This window comes from Phaethon lepturus, unplaced genomic scaffold (genome assembly GCF_000687285.1).
Source record: "Phaethon lepturus isolate BGI_N335 unplaced genomic scaffold, ASM68728v1 scaffold50624, whole genome shotgun sequence".
Classification (NCBI taxonomy): domain Eukaryota; kingdom Metazoa; phylum Chordata; class Aves; order Phaethontiformes; family Phaethontidae; genus Phaethon; species Phaethon lepturus.
Window position 1 is genome coordinate 22,654 of NW_010536517.1, and position 13,427 is coordinate 36,080.

Genomic DNA, 13,427 nt, shown 5'->3' on the forward strand with positions numbered 1-13,427 from the left:
ACCGATACTACGGGCTCTACATAAATGCCCTGTTGCATTAATTATTTCTTACAAGAGAGGTTGTACAAGTCTCAGGATTTAAACTTCTACTGTAAAAAGACCAAAAGGCTTGAGTCCCAATTAAAGGCCTGTCCCACTTCCTAGGTAAGAAGAATCACCTCTCTGTGTAGAGAGCTTATAGTATTTCCCAACTATACCTGTAGGTTTTATTATGATTATTTTAAGGTGCAAGCTTGTACACAAACACCCAGACCTTTGTTTGTGGAAAACTCTGCCTGAGCAAACCGGGCTTATCTGCTTGAACTGATAAGCAACTTGAAATGTGGTGACCCCGGCTTACAATGACTGCAGTCTATCACCACTGTTTATTTTCACCGATCATATTTAGCACTTGGGTTGAATACACTTACCAATGTTTCAGCAGCAGCCCTTTCGGATATGCAGCTTATTGTTTGGAAGACGAGGAGTTTAACAGTTCAAACCAGAACTCAAGAGTACTTACTTCCTTACCTTCTTAGAAGAGGTGGTGGCAGGTAAGTGCATGGTCTGTCCAGGACTGAAAAGCTTAAAACTTGCTTCCTTTTCTCCACCCAGTATTTTCTGGGTCACATACATTGAGCTCTTGGTGCTTTTCTTCTTCAAAGGAGTTTCATTCAGAAAAAAAACCCCAAACCTACAGCATTTCAGAAATTTTGAAAGAGAATAAAGTAGACGCTCTGTTTAATTTGATATTGAAATCAACACTCCCAACACTGGAGCAGGAGAGGCAGAGGCGTGCTGCTTCATGACTAAGCTCCAACAGGCTGCCTTGTGAGATGGAGGCTGGCGTGCACTGGACATTGCCTTGCAATCATAAACCACTGAAATATGCTATGTAAGCAAAGAGGTGAATCTCATTCCCTTGTTATGAAACGAATAAGCAAAAGGGAGGAAAAAGTGGCCAAGCAAAAATAACTTCTCTCCATTTTGATCCCACTGATTAGACTTACTAAGCAAGTAACGTTCATACAAATTTTCTGAATAGGGTGAATTATATAGGACAGTTTCTGAGAAGCACATACATAATTTATCTGATACTTTAGAGCAAGCGACTACATTAATAGTTCAGAGGAAACATAACTCTCATGTCTGTAAGGATTTCTGTTTGAAAATGTATTTACAATAAAAAATTAAAAGGCATTAATAGCTATGTCTTCCATCTCATTATGAATAATTTTTAAAACCTTTGCTGCCCGCTCAAACATTTCAGCTTGAATTCATCTTACTCGTCTAGCAAAAAGCAGATGGACTGGAAAGGTCTCCAGTATTCCCATGCAATCCAGAGCTCTGCACAGTAAAACATCAGCGACTGCACACAGTGCAGCAGAAGGATCTATATGTAACACCTAGGACAAGAGATGATTGCAATAAGGTAGCACAGTCCCAATATGCTGTTTCAGGATGCTCCTTGACCAGCCTCTCAATTATAGCAGTTAAACTCACAGCAACCTTGAGGGGGGGAAGGGTGGGCGGGGGGGAGAAAAAAAGCAGCAGTTCATGTTCTTGATACTGGTAGAACTGCATTAATAAACATGTTACCAATTTTGTTCAGGATTCGCTATACCCATTTACACAAACAGATAAGCAAGCCACAGGCAGTTAAATACCGAGAGCTGGTCAATGAGCTGTATTCCACAGAAAAGCACCAGCTACCCTGGCTGCAGAGTTACCAAATGTTATCCAGCTAAAGACACTACTATTTTGTTTAGGTAATAGTCTACCACTACACCTAGAAAAAAAAAATACTTTTTCATATTAATTAATAAACAGAGCAATAAACATAGTCAAATAAAAATTGCTTCCTTTTCCACCTTAAATCTTCAAGAGCTTTAGTATCTTGATCATATGATGCTACTTCAGTGCATCTATATCCCCTATGGAGAATGGCAGAATTGACAAATGGCTGATTTCTGCTACTACTAAAGACCACTTGTCTTCTCAGCTTCATTATCAGATAGCTGAAGAAGTAATTTTTCCCTGGGCTTTTGTTTTTGTGTTTTGTGTTTTTTGGTTTTTTTTTTTTTTTTTTTTTTTAAATCGAGTGAATAAATTTGCCACAATCACCACAGAAGCAATTTGGAAGCTAACTCATGGTAGTTCAAAACATGCGTCTGAATCTTGCTAGTCAGTGCAGCAAAACCAAAATGTTTGAAAAAAATGTAAAAAGGCTTTCTCAGAACTACAGCAGATTCAATAACGCACCTCAGCTGTTCAACACATCTTTGCTATTATGCAGAGATATTTGTATCAATTTTATGGAGAACTTAAGAATATTAGAACCTTTGAATTCTTTAAAGAATCAACTGCAACACAACATTTACACATTCAGAATTTTTTTTTTGCTGATCATTAATTTAAAATAATATCATAGAAATAGTCCTGATAATGGTTAGAAAACCAGCAAACAAGTTAAAAGACAGAGGCATAAAATCTCCATAAAAATTTTTTATTCCTTATCAGTGGAGACTGCATATGTGAAAAGATGATCTATTGTGAGCTCTTCAACAAAAGAAACCAAAACCACAGCAATCTTCCTAAGTAGCAGAGACACTGGGGTATCCTGTTCCAGGACAGAAGAAAGCTATCAAATCCATCTCCTCGCCCTCTTGCAAAACAGGGAAGTTACAGTTTTCAGCAAGAAGCTAAAGAAATTATGTCAAGAAATGCTACTCTGAAGCAGATGTCCAAGGGCAAATGTTTCCCCACTGCTCCTCATCAGTCTTCATCTTTCATTTTCTTCTTTTTCTTCTTCTTTTTCTCTGTATTCTGCAAACAAACAAATGCTTCTATGACCAAAGCATAATGCAGAAGCAAAGCAACACATGCAGCTAGGCAACAGCTCACACTCAAAGCATCACAGCAGCTGCCATACTCAAAGCACAACCCAAGAGATGTCCCCTTCCTCTACTGCTAAATGTTTACAGCACGGTGGGGCCAGTGGGCAAGTGAAGCTATGCTGTCTGCCACACTGCTGGCAGTTCAGCACTGCAGTCAAGCAGCGTAGCTGCGCTAAACGACGGGGAGAAAATTAAACCCCATGCTAATAACAGGATTTCAAAACTAAGCAAGCAGTTTGGTTTGGTCCCATCCACTCTACTATTGCTAGAAGACATCACATGATGCTTCATCAATTCAGCAGGTACAGCTTCTGCTCTCTACTAGTCCTAAACACTAGGCATACACCTGTGGATCAGCACGAAGGGACACCTCTCCTCACTAGAAAAGATGTAGAAAGAGAGAAGACTAAAGCTAGGGGTGGGCAGAGAAAAGGAAGGGAATCACTCCTGATACACGGAGGCATTAGTGTCACGAATTTCTCAGATCTTAGTTTGTAATGCAAATCTTCCTGTACATTACAGTGATGGATATAATGAAATAAACTTACTAGAGTAAAACTGTTCTTGCATACCATGGGTTATATGGATAAGAGTATTTTTTCCCTTCTCACTCCACATGTTTTGGAGAGAAGCCAATTCCCATAAAGGATCAGGTAGCTGTGCAATTCTGCCTCACCTCAACTGGGGGATTGGTGGGGGGTTCCTCACTTGGTACCTCTTCTTCTTCAGCTTGCTTTCCCTTATCCTTTTTCTTTTTCTTCTTTTTGACAGGTTCATCATCTTCTACAGTTATCTCTTCTGTACCACAGAAGAGAGAAAAAAAAAAGGCAGGTTGTCAGTTATCAAGAATGTAAAAGGCAAAAGGAAAAGCTTTCTGTGAGATTTTAGAGAATGCAATGATGACAGCAAGAATGCAAAATACCGAATACCATACTGCCCCTTCTTTACATCTCTCTACACCTATTATCTCTCCACTTTGCCCTTACCTACATGACTACTCCCTGCTATAATTAAAATATACAACTACCTAAGAAGTGACAATGTTCAGACAGCACTATTCACATTTCCTGGTACAAACACCATTCCTATATGTTGCTCTCAAAGTTTAAAAAAGCTTGCATGTTTTCATTTGTCTGCAAAATTACCTTCAAAGTACTTTCTGAAAACAGACTGTCCACAGTTTGGCAAGTATTTTCACCAGCATCACAAGAGCAGTGGAAGAACTCTAAAACACACCTTGGAAATGAGTGTTCAGCCAGCAGTACCTTGTTCACCATGGATCTCCCTATCTTGATGTTGGAAATTTGCTAAGAAGCAGACCAGTTTTCTTAACCAATTATACTGGCAAACACAGAGCTCTCTTAATGCTGACCTAACATAAAGCATTCAGTGCAACAGCAGAAACTCTTTCCTGTCCTGGAAGACAGGAATTGTATTATTTATATAAGCTGAGAGGAACGTTAACCCAAGGAAAGATTTACTAATGCCCTCTTACATTTATTTTTCAGAACTATTCATCAACAGCTGGCCTATCTAATCACAGTGGTCAAGGCACTATGATTTACCACTTATTTTCTAGCATACATACCACAATCTTAGGAATCTCCAGGTAAAGTGACAAAGCAGAAATCATTATCAAGCTGACAGCCTATGCAGTAGCCAGGCTGTTACTGGAGCATACCCAAGTGAAATTTAATTGCATAACTGAGTTGGTGCTGGATACCAAGTTTCTTCTCAGTACATAGTACTCATAAGTTCATGACATAGCAACCACTGTCCTTCAGTAGCTTCAAAACTGAGATGCTGAAACCAGTGGTGTTTGTGGTATGTACAGTTGCTACTGGAGGTGTGACTCAAGAAGTAATTTTCTCACTGTACTCCCCCCCCAAAACCAAATCAGTTTCATTTTGAAGCACACTCACCACTTATAAAAAGAACAGAAACAAAACCAGTGCAATTATTAAAAAAACAAAACATACAACCCCTTAACATCTTGATTGTACTCTGTCACAAATTTAGTTCCTCAAAGCAGCAGAAGTATTATATGATTCAAAAATACACTTCAATCTCTGCCTCTAACATAAGCTTCAGACAAAAAAAAAATTGCTTCAGGGTAAAAAGTTTCTAGACATGTCTACAGGAAAATACAGCCAGCTAACACATGCAGTTTTCTGACATTAAAAAATGCCAGAAGCAAACCAGCAAAGGATTCCAGATAACGAAACTGGTAAATATAATTGTAAGTGGATTCCGCCATACACATCATTCACAGTGAACAGTGTGCAAGCATAATGCATTCGAAACACGTGTAAAAATAGGTATCCTCACCTCTCTACATATGACAGGGAAATAAAAAGTAGCTGAAAAATAAGCATAAACTACATTATAGCCATACAGTACAGCAGGAGCATACACATCATATTTTGCTACGTGACACATTTTCACTCAGCTGGATTGGCAGGCTATGCATTTTCAAGCAAAATGCTGGGTGGTAACCTTGGAAAAATAACTTCTTGTTATTACTCTACATGTCTTCAAGTAGGCACACCAGGCAGCGGAACCTGCCACAATTTACAACTGCAGATAATGCACTGTGCACTCACAGGCACTGTCACTTCTCACAGCTAGCAGCAGACGCCTTCCTGAAGATTTCAGTTGCTGCTTTCTAGCAAAGCTCATCACAAGACCAAGTATTTGTACCTAGGCAGAATGAGGATAAAGGCTCCCGGGGTGCTGGTCTTTCCCCTCTGGGTGCAACACTTCTAAGTCAGTCAAGCCCGGTGGGGTTTCTTTGTGATACACAGCAGCTGACAAGAAAGCTGACAGCTCTTAGTATCGGGCACGGAGGCACAGAAAGCAGCACCCGGAAGAGCTGTTTGATTGATGGCCCTGTGCAGTGCTGGAGATCACCAGCAGTACTTCCATTCACCCATTTTCCACCAATTTTCTCTAAGCGTTTACACACCAGCCTGATGTACCCTCCCTCCTCCACACGATGCTCTGCATGTACAGGATCAAGTCACGTGCCCTACCAATAAAGATGCCATGTCATGATCTCGCTGACATTTAAGGCTTTGTCTTGCAGGGTTCACTCCATTAATTTGAGATGATATTTCTCTTCGCAAAAGAGACCTTTCCAAACGACTAGCTGCTGTTATATCCTGATGCTTAAATGCAATCTGAACACTTTATTAGGAGCACTGGCTAGCCCTTTTGGTAGCATACATTCTCTCTAGCCACACTCAACCTCAAAGACTGTAGTCACAAAAATACCTGTCCTATTTTCCTTCCCCCACCATTAAAACAGGTTTTAACAGACAACTCCTTAATCGGATTATAACTTATTTCAGGCACTACCCATCCGCTTTGCTTCCCTTTAGGTGTAAAACGTGTAAGTGGTTTGAAGTCATGCCTCACCCCCACCCCCCCTGCCACTTCCTATCCAAAGTAATGCCATACATGCACCCCAAATGGCGGGAGAGAAAACGCCACACATCTTGCAGTAACATTTACATTTCAGGCTAGCACAATTTAAAATATTGTCCCTCTTTACAACAAATATTAAAGCAACAGTTTGACAAATCACTTTTCAGCAGCAGCTTCCCAGCTTATTCCTGTCCCTTACCTTCCTTGTGTAGCAAACTGTATGAAAATTGATCAGGCTGAAGAATGCCCATTTTTTTCCTGGGCTGCTTTTCTACCACCCCCATTTATCATGCAGCTGCACAAACAGCATGGGGAAGGAAGGGGCAGAGACTACTTTCACAACACTATGTCTGGATGTGTAATCTCTGACCAGGGAAAAGCTTAACAGAGCACTGCATCAAAAAGAATGGCGCCAAGAGCGGCAGAAATTAAAGGCTCATGCATATTCAAGCAGACATGCAACATAACTCTTAATGCTGGGACCTCCTCTGCACTCTTCCACATATTACGGAACTTACTGAACTACTCAGACTTCTCGGACCACCACCACCGCCCCTTTAGCACACTGTGCAGTCATACCAACTATACTGGAAAAGAGCAAGGTCATGGTCTGTCTAGCCTGTGTCAAGGAAATCCATGTACTTTGCTGGGTGGTCAAATACAAGAATTTGCAAACAAAGGGTACAAGAGGACAGGCTGAAGGGACTGGTTCTGCATACAGGTGATACGAGATACAGAAGGTCTCTGAAAACATTTCTTCCATAGTCTGAAGCAACTGGCACAGTTAGTTCTAATGCTCAAGTATCCAAATAAAATGACCAAGTTGATATGAAGAACTGGGAAAAGCAGGAGCTATGAACCACACACATCTGAAGGATGCCCTATCTTTTCAGCAAGAAAGCAACACATCTGAATCCTGTACTTCAGGCTTTGGGAGGTTTAAAAAAAAAAACCCATGCAAACAGCACAGATTTCAGTAGTCCATAAGCATTCTGAACACCATCTACTGCTCAAATAATTCTTGGTAACTCAAGGATACCTGTGAAGCTCTACCCAACCCCTAAACCAGGAAATATCAATGATCAATAAAGCAAATGAAGCAAACACAAGCAGATTTGTGTATAAAAGCATGAACCATTGAATAATACATCTATGAACAGAGAGTTCCTCCTCATACTCTAAGAGACCAGGCTGAAAATGGATGTAATAGTTCACCTGTGAGGAACTCACGCCTGTGAGATGCCAGCACTTGCTTTGATAATGCAAGGGAAGCCCAAGGGAACAATTCTGAGACTATAGTAAGGGAAGTTAGTTCAAAAGATTATCAAAAGCAGTAGCTGTGAGAACACCCACATTAAAAAAAAAAGGCAAACAGGCAAAGTTCAAGCCTCCAAAGTACTCTTGTGTCCTTGTCACATTATGGTAAGTACAAGCGAACAAGCTGAGACACAGATCACAGTTTTATAGCACAAAGGATTCTCCCTCCAGTGTAACTCTAATTTTCAGCTAAGTTTAGGTTCCTGCAAGTTGCTCCATCCATGTACACAGACACCATGAAACAACCGGCACCTGGAAAGATTACACCTCAGCATCAGCTGAGCACAAAGAGGTAGAGAACCAGCATAACTACACCCTGATACCCTAGAACACAGCAGCACAAAGAAGGGCAGAAAGGGAGGGCTCTGGCAGCCCTCACCTGTTGCAGGCATGGGTAGTTGACAAAACTTGGGAGTAGCTCATCCCCAGATCTGGCTCAGTTCTCTCAGAAATGACAAAATCATCTTCCTTTTCCTTTTTTTCCCCTTCCAAGTTACACACTGAATACTCCACTATCATAGCAAGTATTAGGCCAGCTATTCAGAGGTACTGAACTGCACACTGGAGGGAAGAGAGAGTGTTTCTTAAAATTATCTATAATATAAAACCAGATTTTGAAGTCGCAGTCCGAAAATCTTCTTGACACAGTACCTTATCAGAGAAGGAAAGAATAACTGTGGCCATAGTTCAGTTTTAGCTCTCCAGAGAGTAACAACTGTTCATGTATTATGTAAATTTAGACTGAAATTTCCAAGTGTGAGAATTTGAGGTGAAATGACATTCAATGTTTATATGTTGAAACATGCCAGAAAACATTTCTATACAGAATAAAACAGTATTCTTTAAAGAAAATTGTGCAAGTTCAGGTTTTACAGAGAAGAGCATTTTTGTCTTCAAGATAGTGAGGCCCACTAAATACAAACCTGCTGAGCAAGAAATTCTGCAAGAAGAATATGAGTAGAGTTTTGTTTTTAAGTGTTCTTATATGCTGTTTAAAAGCAGGTATTTATAGGAAATTGACTGCAGTCTAGTGTCAGTCCATAAAGGATTATTACTTTTTTTTTTTAAATACACTGTCATACCCAAGGAGAATAACCAGGTATTGTGGCTGGTTGTAAACATTAAGCCCCACTGCATGATGCACATGGTGACATGCCAGAAGCACAGATGCAGCAACTAACCTTTCATCTCTGCTTTGAACTTCTTTGCTTTCACAGCAACCTCTGTGTCTTGTTCTTCCACCTCCTGAATTTTGCGTTTCTTTGAAACAGCAGGAAGCGTAGAGTCACCAGACGGGTCAAATATTTTTACTTCACTGTAATGAAGAAAACAAGTCAGTTTAAGTAACAAAAAGAAGAGCTAACTCCCAGGCAAGATCCTGCAGTTCAACATAAACTTTCCAAGATAACCTCCCAAGAATATTCACAAATCAACCTTGCTCAGCTAAGAAAGCGTCTACAAATAGTGAGGCCCTTTCTCTAATACATGAATGGTTCATCGGTAATCATGACTACAGGAGATAACTCACCACGTATCTGATCTGAACGGAAGATAACAGTTAAATAAGAGTTTGGTTCTGGTTTATATCTGTTCAAGGCTCTACAGAGTACTAAAGATTGATCTCTCTGCTGCTGAAAGCCTTTCCAGCACAGCTGTATGGTCACAAGCACATAGGTCCCCATAATTTGGTAAGTCCACATAAGCATACCCTAAGGGTAATATATATACAGGATTAGAAATAGCTTTATTTTTATTTTTTCTGCACTGCTTTTCCACGATTATGTTCACAGGGCACAACTCACAAGGCAGGGTAATGCTATGGCTCATCTCTGTATCACTTGTATCACCGACTGTACAGGACATTCAAATACCTAATCTGTGTCTGAATCTGCCTCTTCTCAAATACTGCATGCTCCTTTGTTCAGTTCAGTCCCAAACTCCTCTACAGGCTGCAGAGAACCAGCCATGCTAAAACACAGTGGTCTTTAGCTGGATCTTTTCAGGGGTAATTGAATCACCTAATAGCAATGAAGCAATTTTTTTCTTACTCATTCAGAAAGGAATTCCTACTGAAAGAGAAAGGCATTTTAAAACAGTAAGCCTAAACTATTCCCCACTCCAGCCACATACTGAGCATCCAGATTTCCCTAAAGTAGGAATCTGAAGTCGCTACCTTGCACAGGTTACAAAAGCAACTGAGGCTAGTGACTACACTGGGAAGCATGTGGCAATGCTAGCACACAGTACCATCAACTCATTCTCTAAGCGTCAGAAATTATTCTTATCGGTATTAAGACTGCATATTGCTTTACAGAAATTGATTATGCAGCCTTTCGCAAATAGTGGACTCTGCTTCAGCTAAACCCAGGCAAGAGCTCACTGGCTTCCTTGTCATTGTCAAAATACTGCTGATAACTAAAAAAAATTTAAAAAATTAAAAGAACAGCAAATAAATATGCCAAAGACAGGTAATGCACTCTCACATCTTTTTTTGGAAAGCATACTGAACCTCATCTCTAAAAACTACCTCACAATTAACTTCTGAAACATTACTTTGATGTAGCTAATTCATACCAGATCTACAGTTCCATACAAGACTAAGAGATTCTTGCCAATCTCCTTAAAACACTAGTTTAGCCCTTCAATCACTCCCCATAAAGCAGCAGTACTGCCATTTTTGTACTACAAGAACAATCCGACAGCAACTGAGTTAGTTGCCCCTTTAGGCAGCCAGACTAAGCCAAACAGCCAGGAACTCTCTCATCTCTCCCCCAAGCCTAGACACGTTTGCAAAGCATGTCTAACAGTAAAAACGTGTCCTGGCAGGAATTCATGACTCCTCATTTCAAGAGGTCAAAAAGCAGCATCTATGTTGTCTCCTCAACACCCTCCTCCCTAAGCTACTGCCTCCTTACATGCCCTGATGCTTCATTTACTGACACTGTCTTCAAAAGCTGCTCCAGAAATCACAGCCATCACTACACTTTGAAATGCCTAACATATGGAAACAAAAGTTACAGCTAGGCTCGAGATGTTTGGGGACTGCAGATGGGTTTTATTTTTTTCTTCACAGAACTAGCACCCAGCCCTGGTTTTGCTGATCACTTGCCCTCTCTACAGCAAAGGTTCAGCAAAATAAGCAGGCCAAGCTAAGCAAGAAGCCTGCAACCAAATTAAGCAAAAAACCCAGATGTCACAGCTCAGACTAATAATAGTCTGTTCAAATCCTTAGATGTTCAGCTGTCCCAGTTGCAATTTACAGTGTCACTTCAGGCACCAGAAACTGCTCTAACAATGTCCAGTTCCTATCTATTGCTTAAGATATGTATTACTTTTTATGTACGAGACCTAAACAAGGAGACAAAGCTTTGCTCAAAACAAGCGTTGGGTTTTTTTTTTCCTTCTAAAAATAAGACAACTAAGTAGGCCTCTAGGACAGCTTCCATGTCAAAAAAAATCATTCAAACTCTGATTTTCTCAAATTTAATTTATTCAGACTTGCATTAACTAAAGCTGCTATATATTAACCCCCCAAACTATTCAGCTTTTTGGGCTGATGCCGATAGAATCTAAATATACTTGTTATCTGATGATGTCAGTAATTTACTATTAGAAAATCAAGACTGGGTCTCTAGTTCACTGGCTTTATCACAACTGTAAAATGTGGGAAAATGGAAATTCCCATTGCTAATGGGACTTGTCATCAGTGTTTAGGAGCACAGACAATGTTTTCTGGATGTTAAGTCAACCCAGCCCACAAACAAGAAGCTTCTCAGAAATAAAAACATGGAGAGTAATTTTTACTCAGCCAAGCTGAAAGGAAAAACTATTCACCTCTTGTTTTGATACTTGTCTGTCCTGGCCAAGGCTTTTCCAGTGCCACTTATTCTTCTTATCTAAAAGAAAAATTTAGAAGTGAAAAACAAATTACTCATAGTGCAAATGATTCACAACACAAGTTCAACTGCTCTTAAAAGGAATTAAAAATGGAAAGATAGACATGTATTATTGGTCAGGTTCTTGTGTACCTGCATGAGTCTTACACCTAGGAGTAGACTAGTAGGAGTAGAATAGTGACAGGGAGGTAACTGGGGTGAGAAAGGCACATGCCTTTCTAATATTGCTCTTCAAGAGCCCAATTCAATTAAAGGGCACCCTAGTACTGGATCAAACATACCACAGCCACATGACATACAACATCATTCCTCTTAATTCACAAGATCAGCTCAAATTTGTGCACACTTTCTTTTTTTTTGCAAGGATAACTGCATGTCAGGGCAGGCATCATCCTATGCCTGGCATAACGCCAACCTTACCACAGTACAGGCTCCAAACTGGATTTGAATTAAATTTGTACTTGTCAGGTGATCAGTTTGTGTTTTGGTATTAAAATGACTCCTTGCCTTTGTTTTGATGGGAAGTATCACCTCCCCTGAAATGCTCAAGGAGAAGCAGGCAGGTTTTTCTGGATTTTTCTTTTTTGTTCTAGCGATGCCAGTACTGCAGCATTACTATCAGATCTTCTAGCTTGGAAAGCTGAATCCAGTCATCATTTATAAGATCACATGCAGCAGGCATGCCACCTAAAAGAGGAAAGTGAACCCTATGTTCTTCCAGCATGCTGTGCTGATGGCAACAGATGGAACAGCAGGTCCAGAGAGGCAGGATATGCATTAGGTGATGGGAGGGCAATGCAGCAATTTGCAGAATAACATCTTGCTTTAGCTACAGAGAAAGCTCCTTAAGACTGAACACCACCAGTGTTCAGATTTTGGGGAACCATGGTGCAAAATGTGGAGCGGGGGAGGGGAGAAAAATCAAAATGTGCTTTTTTCCTAAGGTGAAAGGAAAGAAGCTATGAAGTAACAAGCATATGTCTGCAATTAATACAGAGATGTACTAGAATGCAAAGGTATGATCTTATGAATCTTCTTCAGAATTGAGATTTTTCAGTATAATATAAATGAAGACAAGCATGTAAACAAGGAAAACTGACATACGAACAAATGGATGCAGCCAGCTTACAAACACTACTGCTCCAGCCAAGGTTGGGAGAAACTACAGAGTTAAGAGTGACACTAGATCACACAACTGAGTGAAGGGAAAAGACTCAGAAAGCAATGCATCAGAAAATCATACCATAAACAAAAATGTCAGCTTCATGCAGCCCTCTGCTAGACTTACCCCTCTCTCTTCCAAAAGCCTCAGTCTCGTCTCTACTTTTAGTCTGTTCTCAGCTCCCATTTCAGCACTGGTGTTCTCTCCAAGAGCATCATAACGAATAGTCAAGGCAGTCTTAGCCGCCAGCATTCGAGAAATCTGGAAAAGCCAAAAGAATATTAAATGTTAAGACTTAACATAAGGCAATGATTCACTCTGATCTGGAAACCATACCCACAAACAAAAGAACAAAGTAACCGTTTACTAGCAGTGTTTAGTCCGAAAAAACAATTAGTACATCATTCTTTCAGCATTGAAATACTGTTAATGTAACACCTGATTTTCTTGATAAATAGAGGGAAATATCTGAGACAGCAAGTCAGTTATACATATCCCACTCTACCCCAACCTTTATCAGGTTAGTTCAAGATGTAATTTCCAGCTGGATAGCTTTCTCCACATATTCATCCACCTGCATTATAAAAGCCTAAGCTCTTTAAAAGCAAGCCACAAACGCTAGTAGCTTTAGCACAACAACAGTCCAATTTTCAAGCAAGACTAAACCCTGTAACAGCTTAGTTTACTATCACATAGAAGAAAGTAGTAATGTACCCCTTGAGAAAGCCAGTGTTACATCATAACTCAGCA

General features: G+C 40.2%; 1 protein-coding gene across 1 annotated transcript in view; it reads right to left on the bottom strand.

The window, feature by feature from the left end:
- Window positions 1-2,468: 2,468 nt before the first annotated feature.
- The window catches only part of NOP58 (NOP58 ribonucleoprotein), a 21,799-nt gene continuing 10,840 nt past the window's right edge, over window positions 2,469-13,427 (bottom strand). The window contains exons 10-14 of the mRNA XM_010286178.1: window positions 12,804-12,938; window positions 11,454-11,515; window positions 8,801-8,934; window positions 3,553-3,674; window positions 2,469-2,805 (exon numbers count right to left, since the gene is read on the bottom strand). Of these exons, the coding sequence (XP_010284480.1) occupies window positions 2,755-2,805; window positions 3,553-3,674; window positions 8,801-8,934; window positions 11,454-11,515; window positions 12,804-12,938 (504 nt within the window). The 3' untranslated portion in view covers window positions 2,469-2,754. The remainder of the gene's footprint in view (window positions 2,806-3,552; window positions 3,675-8,800; window positions 8,935-11,453; window positions 11,516-12,803; window positions 12,939-13,427) is intronic.